The sequence below is a fragment of the Cetorhinus maximus genome, chromosome 10 (genome assembly GCF_964194155.1).
Source record: "Cetorhinus maximus chromosome 10, sCetMax3.hap1.1, whole genome shotgun sequence".
Classification (NCBI taxonomy): Eukaryota; Metazoa; Chordata; class Chondrichthyes; order Lamniformes; family Cetorhinidae; genus Cetorhinus; species Cetorhinus maximus.
Genome location: NC_135888.1, coordinates 133,983,298 through 134,000,943, shown reverse-complemented (window position 1 = coordinate 134,000,943; position 17,646 = coordinate 133,983,298). Strand labels below are relative to the sequence as shown.

At 42.5% G+C, this 17,646-nt stretch overlaps 1 protein-coding gene across 1 annotated transcript in view; it reads right to left on the bottom strand.

The window, feature by feature from the left end:
- Positions 1–17,646, bottom strand: part of ik (IK cytokine) — a 51,198-nt gene that overhangs the window by 21,271 nt on the left and 12,281 nt on the right. The window contains exons 5-12 of the mRNA XM_078551192.1: positions 16,968–17,135; positions 15,901–16,015; positions 14,492–14,562; positions 11,530–11,576; positions 7,847–8,010; positions 6,531–6,639; positions 4,813–4,858; positions 2,719–2,935 (exon numbers count right to left, since the gene is read on the bottom strand). Of these exons, the coding sequence (XP_078407318.1) occupies positions 2,719–2,935; positions 4,813–4,858; positions 6,531–6,639; positions 7,847–8,010; positions 11,530–11,576; positions 14,492–14,562; positions 15,901–16,015; positions 16,968–17,135 (937 nt within the window). The remainder of the gene's footprint in view (positions 1–2,718; positions 2,936–4,812; positions 4,859–6,530; positions 6,640–7,846; positions 8,011–11,529; positions 11,577–14,491; positions 14,563–15,900; positions 16,016–16,967; positions 17,136–17,646) is intronic.

Below are 17,646 nucleotides of genomic sequence, written 5' to 3'. Positions count from 1 at the left end.
TGCCCTTTTCTATTTTTATTTTGCAGCTTTTGTTTTCTTTGAAATATTTCCAGACAGCTACAAAACTTTAAAGTTGGTCAATTTTTGAAACTTCTGTTAGCAAAGACTCGAAAAGTATATCTGTTGTGCCTGGGTCAGAAATCGATACAAGGCCAACAGTGCAACTGGGATCCAAATAACAGTGGCATCAAATTAAGTCCTGTACTACGGCATATCTTTATAGATTGTAAACATTAAATAAGGAACCCACGCTTGGATATTAGTCCTAAACAGAAATGTAACGCCAATGTCAGGACCCACACACTTACTGAGGTCTTTAATGAAAACCTCCAATGTAAGACTAGAGACACATTTTACATACATTATTTTCAGAATGGCTACACTCTCAACAACATTGGCAAATAGAGTGTTTATTGGATCCACTTCTGCTTAGATTGCCAATTGCTTTCAATCAGTTTCCCTCCAAAGGTTTTCAGTTTTGCACAACACAGGAAGCTACGCTGGCTCTTTATCCCCAGGGACATCAATTCCAGAAACTTCAGCATTAAATAAGAACATAGGAACAGGAGTAGGCCATTTGGCCCGTTGAGCTTGCTCCGCCATTCAATTAGTTCATGGCTGATCATCTGCCTCAACACCGCTTTCTTGCGCTGTCCCCATGTCCCTTGATGTCATTAGCATCGAGAAATCTATCAACGGCTTGAACATGTTCAATGATTGAAATTCCACAGCCCTCTTGTGTAGAGAATTTAAAAGATTCACCAGCCTCTGAGTGAAGAAATTCCTCCTCATCTCAGTTCTAAATGGCTTGCCCCTTATTCTGAGACTGTGCCCTCTGGTTCTAGACTCAAAGCCAGGGGAAACATCCTATCCACATCTACCGTGTCACGTCCTGTAAGAATTTTTAAAGTTTCTAGGCTGACATACCAATACCAGGAGAGCGCTGCGCTATTGGAGGTGCTGTCCTTTGGACAAGAAGTTAAACTGAGCCTGTGTCTCCCTGATCTCAGCCGGATGATTAAGATCCCTATTTACAGAAGAGCAGTGGAGTTCACCCAAGTGTCTTGGCCAATATTTTTTCCTCAATCAACAGGATTAAGAAATCAAGAAACTGATTATCTGGTGATTAATCCCATTGCTGTTCGAGAGTGTTTGCTGTGTAGAACCTAGTTGCTGTGTTTCTTACATACAACGGGACTACAATTCAAAAAGTACTTCATTTGCTGTAAAGCAACTTTGAGAGGTTCTGTGGGGTTCTGAATGGTGCTACACAGGTTCCTTCTTTCAAATTCATCTTTATTTACAAATCCTTCCACTGCCTCATTTCAGCCTACATCCCTTTACCCTGAAGTTTCTGCACTGTTATTTCGACTCTATTGCAATCTGTTCTGGCCCCCCCACCCACCCCTGGTTCTCCCTCCTTCCCCTGTTCCATCAGTGAGCCAGCCTCCACCCATCACACCCCCATTGCGCTGAAACCTGTACGCCTCCAACTCAAAACCTAAAAAGGCACTATAGAAGTGCAAGATTTTCCCCTTTTTCTTCACGATGAAATGTTAACTCTGTTTCTCTCTCCACAGAGGTTAACATTTCAGATTGTTGTTGTTTCACGAGAACTGATGAGAAGTCAATGACCTGAAATGCTAACTCTGTCTCTCTCTCTCCCCACAGATGCTCCCTGACCTGTTGAGTATTTCCAGCATTTTCCATTTTTATTTCAGATTTCCAGCATCTGCAGGATTTTATTCTTCTTGCAATGTTAACCTGATGGATTAGTTTTGATTAACCTACTTCTGTAGCACAGGGTCAATGCTTCAGCAGAAGATGGCGATGGGTGAATACTGATGCAATGATGGATGAATGTTCTGGGATTTTGTTTAGTTAACTTTGGGGAATCAATAGTTATACAGAACATTCCTATGGGAGATTAAATGGGTGGATGAAGTCTAAGATAGGAGAGAATGCACATGGGCTGTGGAAGGAGACTAAATGGTTTGTATTGTCCATGGCAGGGTATCATGTAGAAGGGTGGGGTTGATGGACCAAATACCTATTTCCTCATTCCAAATTTTATATTCTTATATTTCTCTCTTTCGTTCAGAATTAGGCCATTCCTTTCCTACCAGTTAACTCAGTGTCCTTTGCTGTAATGAGTTTATTACAAAGACACCTCAATAAAATCTATCAATAGCTCATAGTTTCTTAACACAGCCCTGTCACTTATTAAATGATTAATTTGACCTCAAATTTTGTTACATAGATACGGCTCTTAGAGAAACACAGAAACTACTTTGCAGGTTTTACTAAACGTTTCCATATTTGGAAGATAAATACAGAAAAATCCATTAATCTTCATCACTGCTCTGTAACTCATTAAGCTTCTGCCAAGGGCACAAGTGGATTACTCAAAGGTTCCGTCCCTAAGGAATGCTACCATCGTGCTGTACTGTGGAGTGATGGGGACATCAACCTCTGCATGGGGAAGGGGTTGGGGTGTAGGGGTGAACATATAGCCCCATCTGCTCACAGCATTCCCTTCCCTTGCTTGTTTTCTTGAAAATGGAAAAGTGTTGAGTGTCTGGCAAGACGACACCCCACCACTTGAGAGACAGTGAATCGAGGCCCAGAAACACATTGGCCACAGGGTTGCATTACCAGTTTCACTGCCTTTGAAGCTAGACCTTGTGGTACAGTTAATACTGAGTGATGAAAGCGCACCTCATCGTCCACTCTTGGCTTCTCGAAGTAGTTGTGTCTGGACTTTTTCTCCTCGTCCCTTTCTCTTTCCCTTTCTCGTTCCCGTTCTCTCTCCCTTTCTCTTTCCCTCTCCCGTTCCCGCTCTCGTTCTCTCTCCTTCTCACGGTATTTTTCACGCTCCTTTTCTCGAACAACCTTTGCAGTTGTTGGTACATAGTCACCAATGTCATCGAAGATGCTGCAAGTAAATATTGAAAGGTAAATGCACGGCATTTCACAATGTTATGTAAAAAGGTAAGTAGATTTCTCCTAAAAGGAAGACTGGCACAGCCTCGTATGTCATTATGCAAGATGTCCTGCACTCTGAAGGCAGGGCGGGGGGGGTGTGTGTGTGTGTGGGGGTCAAGGGGGTTGGTCAGGGGCGCTGGGGGAGGAGGGTCGGATGCACAGGGGGGTGGTCGGGTGCACGGTAGGGTGGGGGTTGGGTGCACAGTGAGTGAGGTCAGGTGCACAGAGTGGGGAAGGTCGGGAGGGGTGGACAGTGGGGTGTGGAAGACGTGGGGCAGAGGTAATGTCAGCCTAGATTTTGTGCTCGAGTCTCTGGCGTAGGACTTGAACTCATGATTTTCTGACTCAGAGGCGAGAGCACTTTTAACGGAGCAGGATCAACATCTGGGATGATTGTCCACAACTGAGTAGGAGTTCTATTAGTTCTGGCCAGAATTAAGATTCTGTGTTCTGGTCCCAAAAGCAGTCAGTTCCAACTGCCCCAGCCCAACAGCATTCTCCAAGTTACAAATCATGGTATTTCAGTGATTTTCTGCCTGTCGGACTGCATATTGCACTTTAGTGCTGCTAGTGCTGGATGCTTTCCACTCACAGCAGCTTGCTAAATTAGTAAACTGTTGATGTACCATGTTCATTTGACTTTCATTCTCCTCTGTGACTTCTCATAGGACTTTTCTATTATGATGATCTGCACACATCATCTAAATTTCACCTTGACCTGGCAATCTTTTGCAATAACCAAGTCAGGTTTTTTTTTTAAAAACACTCTGAAGGGTGTTCCTAAGCCAACGGTTCAACAGACAGTAATGGGCGAGACTGGGGCACATAACCCAGACAGTAGTGAGAATTACTATATGATCAGCAGAGTTGCCTTTCCGATGAGATGTTAAAGTGAGGCATGATCTGCCTGTCCAACTAACCCATGCTGTCATTCAAAGAGGAACAGGGAACTTCCCCTGGTGTTCTTGGCTAATGCTCTTCCTTTAGCCAACACCAATGAAACAGATTATGTGGTTACTCATGAACCACTCTTTTTGCCTGCTAGTTTCCTGCTGCTGCATTTCCAAAGTAAGATATTGTGTCAGCCTTGGCTTGGCAAATAACACTCTCACCTCGGAGTCAGAAGGTTGTGGGTTTCAGTCCCAGTCCAGGGGTTAGAGCATAGAATTTAAGCTGACGCACATAGTGCTAAACTGAGGGTGTGCTGCACTCTCAGAGTTGCTGTCTTTTGGACAAGACAGAGGAGGCTCTGTTTGCCTGCTCAGGTGGACATAAAAAAAATCTAATCTGAAGAACAGGGCAGTTCTGCCCGGTGTCCAGACCAATATTTATGCCTCATTCGACATCACAAAATAGATTATCTGGTCGTGATCACACTGCTGCTTGTGGGAGCTTAACAGTGTGCAAATTGGCTCTGTGTTTCCTACAGTAAACAGTGACTACACTTCGAAAGTACTTCATTGACTGTAAAGCATGTTGGGCGTTCTAAGGTCATGAAAGGTGCTATAGAAATGCAGGTCTTTCATTTGTTTTAAAACACTTCAGGCATCCCAAGGATTATGAGATTATAAAACTGATTTTTTCCCCCATTCACTCAATAGGATTCGGCAATACAGTCACACAAGTCTTGTTGCAGGCTTGTGCCCACAGATAATATCATTTTTGTCATTTGTTGATCACTTTGTGGTACAAACAGCCACATATGCAGTCAGTCATTAGGAACTTTAAAATATCTGTCCTTCAGCCAAAAAGGATCTCTGTCACGCTCTCCCTCATCCTTCCCAACAACAAAGAAATGTCCTGTGGCATTTTAAAAAAAAACAGTACCTTATATCAGCCTCTGGTGGTCTCTTTTCATCCCCTCCCAATTTTCCTGAGAAAAGAAAGAAAGATGAAAGCCAAATCAATGAAGAATCCCTGTCACGGTTTATGGAACACAATATTTTTCTCCTCTGCATCTACAAAAGTTAGGACTACTGTAATGTACAGATAACACTGATCTGGGATAAGTTGTGATATTGAGCTATAAGGTTAGGATACTATCTCCATCTCTACATTTCTGAACTGGTCAATACCATTTATTAATGTGTGTTTATGTCTTCATGCTGCAGTTGAATATTACACATTTGGTGTTGTTACAGGGTTTCATTAAATGGTAAATGGTACGCAAGTGTGTGAATATTTTGAACTATAGCTCTTGTGTTGTGAATATCACCCAGCGATAGAATTTTGTTTTTTGTTCAAATAGATATGGCCTGTGTCTGCAGCATGCATTTTAAACTATAACCAATATGGTGAAATGCTGCTTGTTACATGTTTGTTACTTGTGGCGATTGTGTTTTGAGCTATGTTAGGAAACTCAGATGAAGGATCAAATCTCGTAATCGAGAGGACCACTCAGAGGGAGACATAGAAAGAAGAAAAATTTGTTTTTGTTAAAAAACGAACAGTAATCAAAATGCTTTGCTACATTTATATGGTGTGCTAAAATAAAATCTGCACATTTTGTTTGAGCTCAAAGCCTTTTTAGGACACTGAACAGATTTTAAAAATGAAATCTTGTGGGTGAATCTAGAATCAGGGAGCACAATTTCAAAATAATGGGTCTCCCATTTAAGATGGAGGTGTGGAGGAATTTCTTCTCTTAGAGGGTCATCAGTCTTTGGAATTCACTACTCAAGGCTGACTTAGACAGATTTTTGATTCACAAGGGAGTCAAGAGTTATAGGGGAACAGGCAGGAAAGTGGACTTAAGGCTGCAATCAGATAGGGCATGACCTTATCGAATGGCAGAGCAGGCTTGAGGGGTCGATGGCCTACTCTTGCTCCTATTTCTTATGCTTTATTTTTTAAATCATGTGAAAACAGTGCAAGGCTGCATTTCTCAATTTAATGAAGGTGCTTGAATTTCCAACAGAGCCACTTGTAGCATTAGGTTATGTAACTAATGCGATACAAGTCTTAAACCAGTAACTATAGCAGCAGAGACTGGAATCACAGAACTGTACAATACAGGTGACCATTAGGCCCTTCATACCTGTGCTGCATCTCTGAAAGAGCAGTTATTTTTAGTCTCCCACTCACATTTTTTGTTCGCAGCCTTACAAGTTCGTTAAGTAACTGTCCAACTCCTTTTAAAACTTATTTATCAAATTAGTTTCTGACATCTTTTCAGGTAAAGCATTCCAGATCCTGACAAATCTCAGTGGAGAGATTCCTACTCATGTCTCCTCTAGATCTTTTGCCAATGATTTTAAATCTATGACCTCTAGATATTGACCCACTCACTAGAGGGAATAATATTTCTCGATGCTATCAAAATCCCTCCATCTGGAAAACCCTGTTAGGTCAGCTTCTCTGTTCCATGGAGAACAGTCCTAAATTTTCCAAGTCCTCCATTATAACTTTAGTCCCTCATCCCTGGTAACATCCTGGTAAACCCCCTCTGTACTCTTTCTAAAGCCATTACACCTTGCCTGAAACGTAGTGCTCAGGAAAGCTGGGGTTTTAAATGCTTGCCTGCAATATCTTGCTTTTTGTGTTACCTTTATCTTTCTTTTTCAGCTTCTTGTTACGAGTTCCCTGGCGCAGGTAGGACAGGATCTGAGTCAGCTTATTGATTACGATGTCATTTGTGGTCAAGGTTGTTTGTGCCTGAAGAGGAAGTACAGATTGATCATGACAAGGTGACATAAATTACATCAAAGCAAGCAAAATCAACAATGTGCACAATCCCATGGGGGTCAAGGTTTGCTGCAGTGGGGCATCTTGCAGCGTGCACCTTTAAGACTTTTGCCTGCACCATGCAGTTCAATATAATTTGCACTGTAACTTGTTGGAATTGCAAGCTGACGATGGCCTATATGGCATCTGAAACCTTAGTGAACAACAGCATCAACAATGACGGGTGCAAGAGCAGAGGGAGTATATGTGCATAAGTAATTGAAGGAGGCAGGACAGGTTGAGAGAGCAGTTAATAAAACATACCGTATCCTAGGCTTTATTAATAGGGGCAGAGAGTCCAAGAGCAAGAGTCCAAGAGCAAGGACGTTATGTTGAACTTGTATAGTCACTAGAACGGCCTCAGCTAGAGTATTGCGTACAGTTCCGGGCACCGCACTTTGGGAATGATGTGAAGGCATTAGAGAGGGTGCAGAAAAGATTCATGAGAATGCTTCCATGGATGAGGGACCTCAGTTATGAAGATAGGTTGGAGAAGAGAAGGCTGAGAGGAAATTTTATAGAGGTATTCAAAATCATGAGGGGTCTGAACAGAGTTGATAGGGAGAAACTGTTCCCCATCCGTGAAAGAATCGAGAATGAGAAGACATGGATTTAAAAGTAATTAATAAAAGAAGCAAAAAAATGATAGAAGGAAAAACTTATTCACGCAGCTGGTGGTTAGGGTCTGGCATGCACTGCCTGAGTGAGGGGTACAGGCAGGTTCAATTGAAGCATTCATACGGGAATTAAACTTATCTGAAAAGGAAGAATGTGCAGGGTTACGGGGAGAAGGCAGGGGAATGAAACTAGATGAATTGCTCAATTGAAGAGCCAGTGCAGACACGATGGGCCAAATGGCCTCCTTCTGCACCATAACCATTCTGTGATGTATCAAATACATCTGCATCAGTTCGATTCTGTCTCTGTTGCTTATATTTTCACAGCTGGGTCTCTGAATTTCACATCAGCCAACAGGGGACACAGGGGCGTATATAAGCGTGAGAGCGTGATTCAGGTGCAAGCTTGGCATTGTTCTCCCAAAACCCAGCATTAACATATAAGTTCCCAAGGTTTCAAAGCTCTTTTAAAGCCATTCAGGTAAATAATAAATGCCTGCTGTCGCAAGGCTAATCTTCACCTCCATTGTGGGGCAGTCAGCTTTGCTTCTGATTAGTGTTGTGGGTACATCTGTGTCTGCATATTCATCATCCAGATCCACGACATATGCCATGCGCCCCGGCAAAAACAGCTCATTTCGCTCTTGAGGCTTTATTTTAAATAGGATGCGGTATGCATTACGGCCTGGAAAGGGACAGAATATCAAGACTAAGTTGTTAAATCAGTACTGAACAACGCTGAATTCTTAACGTGGTTTTAAAACCACCTTTGTAATTGACTCAACGTTGAAGTCAAATGAGTCCAATGTATGTGTCTGTGTGTGATGAGCATAGAGTATGAGTGATGGGTACTGTACTTGGTCATTACTGCACATGACCAGAATAGGGAATACACTGAGTTTGCTGTGGACTGGCGTGCTGTGCCCATTGTTGAGACACCAGCCTGGGTTTCCTGATTTAACACTTATGGTGACCAATTCAAAATGAAGGGGTCGCCATTAGGAAGAGGAGGAGGAGGCCATTCAGCCTTGAGTCAGTTCCAACATTCAATTAGATCAAGGCCAAACTGTATCTTAATCACATCTGCCTGCCTTAGTTCCATAATCCTTAATATTCTTACCTAACAAAAATCTATCAAACCGAGTTTTGAAAATTTTCTTCCCCCACCCCCCGCCTCAACAGATTTTTGGGGAAGAGGGTTCCAGATTTCCACTACTCTTGTGTAAAGGAATGTTTCCTGACATCATCCTTGAACTCTAGTTTTAAGGTTCTTTCCCCTAGTCCTATATTCCTCCAGCCGAGGAAGTAGATGCTCTATATCTACCCTGTCAAATCCCTTATCACGTAAAAAACCTCAAATTAAATCATCCTTTTATCTTCTATATTCAAAGGAATACAAGCCTAGTCTATGCAACCGGTCCTCATAATTTAACTCTTTTGGTCCCATTTAGTATTGTTGGCAAAACAACTAGGAACCCCAGACTAGTTTGAGCACTGGCTCTCTGAAAGAGCATTCTGCCTAGTTTCACTCCCCTGCCTTATCCCCATAACCTTGCATGTTCTTTCATTTCAGATAGCAATTCAATTCTCTTTCGAATACCTCGATTGAACCTCCTCCACCACCCTCTCAGGAAGTTCGTTTCAGACTCCAACCACCACCTGGGTGAAAAAATTTTCCTCACATCACTTTCACTCCTTTTGCTAATTATTTTGAATCTTTTCTTGATGCTCTCTTGAGTGGAAACAATTTCTCACTATTTACCCTGTCCATACCCCTCAAGATCTTGAAAACCTCGATCAAGTCTCCTCTCAGCCTTCTGTTCTCCAAGGAAAACAGTCCCAACTTCTCCAATCCATCCTCATAGTTACAGTTCGTTACCCCTGGAATCATTCTTGTGAATTTCCTTTGTATTCTCTCCAATGCCTTCACATCCTTCCTCAAGTATGGTGCCCAAAACTGGACGCAGTACTCCAGATGAGGCCTAATTAGTTTCTTATACAAGTTCAACATGACTACCTTACTCTTGTACTCAATGCCCCTATTAATAAAGCCTAAGATACCACATGCTTTATCAACTGTTCTCTCAACATGCCCTGCCATCTTCAGTGACTTATGTACATATACACCAAGGTCCCTCTACTCCTGCACCTTCTTTAGAGGTTCTCCCTCTATTTTATACTGTCTTTCCATATTCTTCTTGCCAAAATGAATCACCTCACACTTCTCTGCACTGAACTTCATCTGCCACTTGTCTGCCCAATCCACTATGTCTATGTCCTTTTGAAGTTCAAGTCTATCCTCGTCACAGTTGACAATGTTTCCAATCTTTGTATCATCTGCAAACTTTGAAATCATGCCCTGAACACTACAGTCTAGGTCATTAATATAGATAAGGAAGAGCAAGGGTCTCAACACTGACCTCTGGGGAACTCCACTACAAACCTTCCTCCAATCTGAAAAACCATTTATCACCACTCTCTGTTTCCTGTCACTCAGCCAATTTCTTATCCAAGTGCCTACTTTCCCTTTTATTCCATGAGCTCGAAATTTGTTCATAGGTCTGTTATGTGGCACTCTATCAAATGCCTTTTGAAAATCCATATACATCACATCAACAGCGTTTCCCTCATCAGCCTCCTCTGTTACTTCCTCAAAAACTCCAGCAAGTTAGTTAAACATGGTTTTCCCTTAATGATTTCATGCTGGCTTTCCTTAATTATCCTGCACTTGTCCAAATGACTATTGATTTTGTCCTGAACAATAGTTTTCAGAAGTTTCCCTACCATTGAAGTCAGACTGACTGGTCTGTAGCTGCCGGGTTTACCCTTGCACCTCTTTTTGAATAATGGTGTAACGTTCGCAATTCTCCAGTCCTCTGGCACCGCCCCTGTGTCTAAGGAAGACTGGATGATTATCATTAATGCCTCTACAATTTCCACTCTCACTTCCCTCAGTACCCTTTTATGCTTCTTATCCTGGTACCTTATCAATTTTAAGTAAAGATAGACTTTCTAACACCTCCTCCTTCTCAACTGTAAATTCTTCTAGTGTACCAGTTACCTCCTCTCCCTTCAGCCTGGGTAGCGTCTTCTTCCTTTGTAAAAACAAATGCAAAGTTTTTTTAATATTCATTCACGGGATGTGGGCTTCGCTGGCTGGGCAGGCATTTATCGCCCATCTCTAGCTGCTCTTGAGAAAGTGATGGTGATGCCTTCTTGAACTGCTGCAGTCCATGTGGTGTAGGTAAACCCACAGTGTTGTTAGGAAAGGAGTTCCAGGATTTTGACCCAGCGACAAGTGAAGGAATGGTGATATGTTTCCAAGTCGGGATAGTGAGTGACTTGGAGGGGGACTTCCAGGTAGTGGTGTTCCCATCTATCTGCTGCCTTTATCCTTCTAGATAGTAGTGGTCGTGGGTTTGGAAGGTGCTGTCGAAGGAGCCTTGGTGAATTCCTGCAGTGCATCTTGTAGATGGTACACACTGCTGCTGCTGTGCGTCGGTGATGGAGGGAGTGAATGTATGTTGATGTGATGCCAATCAAGTGGGTTGCTTTGTCCTGGACAGTGTCAAGCTTCTTGAGTGTTGTGGGAGCTGCACTCAACCAGGCAAGTGGGGAGTATTCCATCACACTCTTGACTTGTGCCCTGTGGACAGGCTTTGGGGAGTCAGGAGGCACATTACTTATCGCATGATGCCTACCCTCTGACCTGCTCTTGTAGCCACAGTATTTATATGGCTAGTCCAGTTCAGTTTCTGGTCAATAGTAACCCCCAGGATGTTGATAGTGGGAGATTCAGTGATGGTAATGCCATTGAATATCAAGGGGCGATGGTTGTATTCTCTCTTGTTGAAGATGGTCATTGCCTGACACTTGTGTGGTGCGAATGTTACTTGTCACTTGTCAGCCCAAGCCTGGATATTGTCCAGGTCTTGCTGCATTTGGACATGGACTGCTTCAGTTTAACTTATTTGAAGGTTAGTTTCTTCTATTTCTGGGCCAGGGTCTGACTCATAATCTAAAATTAAACTTGTGAAAGACTTTACCAGTTGAATTTCCACTTTGAATCAAATTCCCCAAGTACTCACCCGGTCTTCCTTACTGACCATGCCCCTTACTCTTAATACCACGTAGGATCATTTATGAAATCATCAGGAGCGCTAATCACACATTCTCCAAGGTGTCGGCCGCTATTGCTACTTACCTAAACGAGTCTTAAATTCAATTTTGTTTTCTGGGTCTTCATCTTTTCTGAAAGAGAATTTCTAAAAGTTAATATTCACATCCATATTGAAAGCACTCCATGGCAATGCTCAGAACGGATTATTTCACTTTAAATATGCAAAGGTAAAACTGGCTCCCACCGAAAGGCATTATTAAAAATACTCAAATTCTATCCAGTTCTCTCTTCAATTTGGTCTTGTTTATAACAACAGGTTGGGCCAACTGATTATGAAACTTAAACTTATATGTAGCACTGACTGACCAATTCCTGGTGCATAGTGTCATGGGAACAGAAAGGCGTTCAGCCTTTCAAGCGTGTTCCACCATTCAACGGGATCATGTTAAATCTGTATACTAACTGCATCCACACACTTTGATAAGATTTTTGATATGGAACCAATCATAATTTTGAAATTTTTAATTGACCCACAGGCTCAACATCTTTTTTGGGGGAGAGAATTCCAGATTTCCATTCCCCTTTGTATGAAGAAGTGCTTTCTGACATCACCCCTGAATGGTCTAATTCTAATTTTAAGGTTACTGGACTCCCAGTAACCCCACTAGCGGAAATGATTCTCTCTATCTACCTTATGAAATCCTTTAATTATCTTGAAAAGCTCACTTAGAGCATCCCTTATTCTATACTCAAAGGAACACAAGTCTCGTGAATGCAACCTGTCCCTTATAATTTAACCTTTAAACTCAGCATCTCCCCATGGCTCTTGGTAAGGTTTCCCTCCATAGACTGCCACTAGGGAATTTTCACTGGAGGTGCACAATGAGTGCAGTCGATGGTTAATTTTAAAAAGTTAAACAGATTTTCCTTGAACGAGTCCTAAGAGGGCATGTAGATTAAGGCTTTTGGGAGGCTGTTCCAGTCCTTAGCTGTCACCTCATAATGGTTTTGATAATACTGCTTACCATAGAGGGAGTGCAGCAAAGTTTCACCAGACTAATTCCTGGGATGACAGGACTGTCGTATGAGGAGAGATTGGGCCGACTAGGCCTGTATTCACTGGAGTTTAGAAGAGTGAGAGGAGATCTCATTGAAACATATAAAATTCTAACAGGGATGGACAGACTGAATGCTGGGATATTTCCTCTAGCTGGGGGGTCTAGAAGAAGGAGTCACAGTCTCAGGATACGGGGTAGACCATTTAGGACTGAGATGACGAGAACTGTTTCACTCAGAGGGTGGTGAAACTATGGAATTCTCTACCACAGAAAGCTGTGGAGGCCAAGTCACTGAATATACTTAAGAGGGAAATAGACAGATTTCTAGACTCTAAAGACGTCAAGGGGTATGGGGAGTGCGCAGCAGTACGGCGTTGAGATAGAGGATCAGCCATGATCATATTGAATGGCACAACAGGCTTGAGGGGCCAAATTACCTACTCCTGCTCCTATTTTCTGTGTCTATGTGTTCTGCCAATGAGCATCAAGCAGCATTCAATTCAGTTTGGTTGCGAAAAACACGAAATAATTTCTTTAAAAAAGTAAACAAAATTAAAGGTGGAGCCAGGATCTGATTGACAGATTGGGGATCAATCCCATCAATCAGCTACTGAAAGAGTTGACTGGCATGAAACATTGGCACATTGTTCACGTGTCCCCTTGTGAACACTTGGTACAAAATATTTTCCATTTTGTGCTATCCTTAGTTTTAAGTCAACTGCTACCTTTTTAATGGCTCTAACCACTTCCCCTACTGTTTTCTTGCTGTTAAAGTACATAAAAAGATTTTTTGCATTTTGTCATTTCGACATTGTCCTCCACTGAAGTGCTGGGGAATTTCTCCACTTCTTATTCATTTAAAAATCACCTATAAAAGTTATATAGTTGGTTTCTGACTCTTGCTATTTCTGAATATGAAATAACGCTGAAGTTGCCCTTTCGATAGTCACAGTCTCCCATGACTGCCACTTCCTGTACTTCAATCGAGGGGTTTAAAAAGGTAGAGGTCCTCGACATACGATGCATGAAGTGATCATGAGTTCCATTAACAACTTTGACTTTTAACCACGTGTTTTTCCAAGTTATATTTAGTTGTTTGAAGCTACCCATTAAAGCAACTATTTTGCTCTCACATAACCTTTCCTGCGCTGGTCTGGTAGTTGATAGCATGTCCCTTGTGTTCATTTACATTTTTTTCTCCCTACATGTTCCTTTCAGTTGAGTCGGCACTTGGGAGTTTAATACTTAATTCATCAGTTCAATTGTGGGGTGGCGGTGGCATAGTGGTAATGTACTGGCCCAGGCCTAATGTTCTGGGGACATGGGTTCAAATCCCATCATGGCAGCTGGTGGAATTTAAATTCAATTAATAAAACTTGGAATTGAAAGCTAATTTCATGGTCACCATTACTGAGGCTATCAGATTGTTTTAAAAACCCATCTAGTTCACTGTCCTTTAGGGAAGGAAATCTGCCATCCTTACCTGCGACTCCAGACCCATAGCTTGACTCTTAACTGTCTGGCCTCTGAAATGGCCTAGCAAGCTACTCAGTTCAAGGGCAATAAAGGGATGGCCAATAAATGTTGGCCTTGCCAGTGACACTATGCAAGAGTAAAAATAAAGTCTTTCATCAGTTGTACTAGAAAGATAGCTAACAACAGGGAAATAAACTTGCAGGACTGTGGGGATAAAGAGGGGGTTGGGACTGACTGGATTGTTCTACAAAGGCCAGCAGAGACTCGACAGGCCAAATGTGCTGCAATGACTCTGACCTCTGCTAATTTTATCTTGCTCCAAATGTTCTTGCTACCCAACCCAAGTTTGCACAACCAAAGTCAATTAAATGCATTTCTTCCCCCACCCCACAGTTGAAGAAGGCAGACACTTATGAATCAGATTTCAGTAAAGTGTGATATCAGTCTTCACACCCAATCCAACCGAATCCTTTCTTTTCACTACTGTTGTAACATCAGTTCAAATCACTTACTTCACTTCCTTCTGCACTTTCTCAATCAGATCTTCTTCTTCTCTCTCTTTGCTGGTGATTTCTGCACGGACCTAATAAAAATATCAGGGGGAATTAGTTAGCCTGAGTTGAAGTGTTTCCTGAATCTGATTTGTTCACTAAAAACAAACAAGAGCCAGATGCACCGTAGGTTGAAAATGACGGTGAACAGCTGCATTAGCCCTTACACTCCCAGCAGCTGAAGAAACCTGGCTTCATCAGAATGGAGAATCCATCTACCAATTAAAAGGTAGTCGGATGCCGGGAGTTTATCACTGCAATTGAGGGTTAAAAGGTTCTTTTTAAGATTGCTTTTGAAGTTTTAAATCCCAATTTCTGCTCTGCCCTTCTTCTATTTTTAGGTTTTTTTTGGTTGCTACATCCCACTATCCACCCTGAAGATTGGGTCCAGATTGTTAAAACGTAGCCCTGAATCAGCAGAAAGGTGATCCTTCAGCTGAGGAGCAACAGCACTGAAGATAACGATGTTGCAAGGTTTGGCACATGTCCTTCTGCAGGACACATGGCAAATCCACCAGCTCACGTTAGGACAACTTGGGCAGCCAAGCTCGTAGAAACATGGCGGCACACGAAAAAATAATAAAAGTACAGATGAAGGTCAGGATTGTGGCCATCTGGTGCTGGAAGAGTCTTCCTGCATTGGAAGGGCGATAGAGTGAAGACTCACGATGACCAAGAGGGCAAGAGAAACAAGACTTGAGAACTCATCCCCATTAACATGCGCCTTCATTTTTCCCAGGAGGCATCACTCTAATCAGAAGTGGACCCAATGGATCTTGCAGCAGTTCATAGCAACAGGGAGAAAGGACTTGCATTTCTTTAGCACCTTTTGTCACCTCAGGATGTCTCAGAGCACCTTATTACCAATCAATTACTTTTGAACCATAGCCACCAAAAAAAGGAAAAGGCAGCAACCAATCTGCAGATAGCAAGCTCCCACAAACATCCGTAACCAGACAATCTATTTTTTTTTTTTCGGTATTGGCTGAGGGATATATATCGGGGCCAGCACAAGGGGGGAACTCCACTGCTGTTTTTTCCACGATGGGGGCAGACGGGGCCTCAGTTTAATTCACCCTCATCTGAAAGATGGAACCTCTGACAGTGCAACACTTCCTCAGTACTGCACTGAAGCGTCGGCCTAGATTATATGCGAAAGACTCTGCAGTGGAACTCTCAACCTTCTGACTTGAGGCACAGCAAGCACTTAAGGAACAAGTGATTCAAATAGCTTCCATTTCCAGTGCAGCTGATGGCAGAACTGCACCTGGTACATCAGCTGCACCCAAGTAACCTGGAAGGTATCTGGACAAAGCTCCCTCTCCCGGGCGTTAGCCAGTGTTTCTCTCTCTAAGTGGACAGGTGCTGACCTTTTGCAGCAGGGCGAAGTCCAACCCTTTCACCAAGTGAGTGTGCTCCATGTCACCACCCAAGAACTTGGACTCCTGAATCAGCTGGCGCCGCTTCTCCGCAGCAGACTTATCGCTGTGTCAGAAAGAAACAAAAAAAAGGAATGAACTGCAGGAAACTCCTGATGTCTCTCAGAGCATAAATTAAAAATGGAGCATTATGTTTGCTCAAAACGCTTTCAAATCAAGAATTCTTATAGATATTTTTACCTTTTAAAAAAAATAAAATAATGATTTCGTAACAGCCGCATTGATGTTCAAAGTTGGGTCCAGAACGTCCCAGAAAGACTCAGAGCAAAGGAGGGTGATTTTAAATTTCCCCAGGTGCCAACCAGCCTTCACCAGCCCCTTTTCCACACATCAGTCAAGCTATGCCATCCAGATGAGATGCAGATGTTCTCAGCCTTCAGCAGCCTCTCCTTAGGGTTGGGGATATTTTCACATTAAACAGGAAATAGTCCAGCCACTTAAAGCAGGTTTGTGCAAAAGTGTTTCAAGTTGCACTCTGACCTGCAGCTTTATTTAAACTCATCGGTGCTTAGTACTAACTGTAGCCCCACACCACTTATGATGGGAAATTAGAAGGGCTTAAGTGCACAAGAGGCAACTGAACATTAACAAGGCAATACTTACATATGATTGTTCTTGTATTCAGTGCACCTTAACAGGATGGAGATCTAGTTGTGTAAGCACAGCCATTTCTGCCAAAGTGCCATAAAATCAACAACTTTGAAACTGACATTAATTCAAATGGAAAACCATTGTTGCTTTCTGGCCGATATAAAGCCTGGTTTAAGTGATGAGGACTAATGCTCCCTCTAAAAATTTCTTCTTGTTCACAGCCAGTTTTATTCAATGTACAGCACCTTTACATTTTTTTGCACATCATTTAGCACAGAAAAAGGCCTTCACAATGCCTTTCGGGATGCTACATGGATGCGTACGTGAGCAGTTCAGCAGGGACACTGGTGAGGGCTATGTCAGTGCCTTGGAAGGCTTAATGGAATCAATCATGCTTCTGCACTTACGCCTCAGCAGTTGGCCCGACTGCTCTATAGTTTGCTGTTGTGCTGATGAGCTCAGTTTCTTCGTAATCTTTGTTCACACCATCTCGTCTCTCCCTTGCTCGATCACGGTACTTCTCTGCTAGCTCACGCTCCCTCTCCAACTCCTGCTGTCGCAGCTTCGCGTAATAGCTGAAAGTGAATCAGGGGAAAGTTCAGTTGAATGACTGTACATACAGAGACTTCAATCTCTTTGACTCTTGTCCAAGCCCAGCTTAGCACTCTGGAGGGTAAATCTATCTTCCCCCATCTGCTAGCTACAATGGTCCTAAACCAAGTGTGTTCAAACTGCCTCCATCCAGTTCCTAGTGGATAAGAGGTCACAGCATAAAATTGTCCTGAATTGGAAATAAAAAAAACTGGAGATTGGCGCAGTAGAAGATTGCAGCCAATGCTCATCACAGTGGGCAGTTGAGGAAGTTTTAGCCCTCATCTAAATCTAATGCAGACTAAATTTTTATCTGGAATGCACTGCCTGAAAGGGGGAGTGGAAGCAGATTCAGTTGCAGCTTTGAAATGGGGCTTGGGTATATACTTGAAGGGAAAAAAAGTTATTCATCCACCCATCCACTTTATTGTCATGGCAAGGATGTTTAATTATCAATAAGGCTTGCAATCCTTCTCTCGGATACAGTTTCCTTTT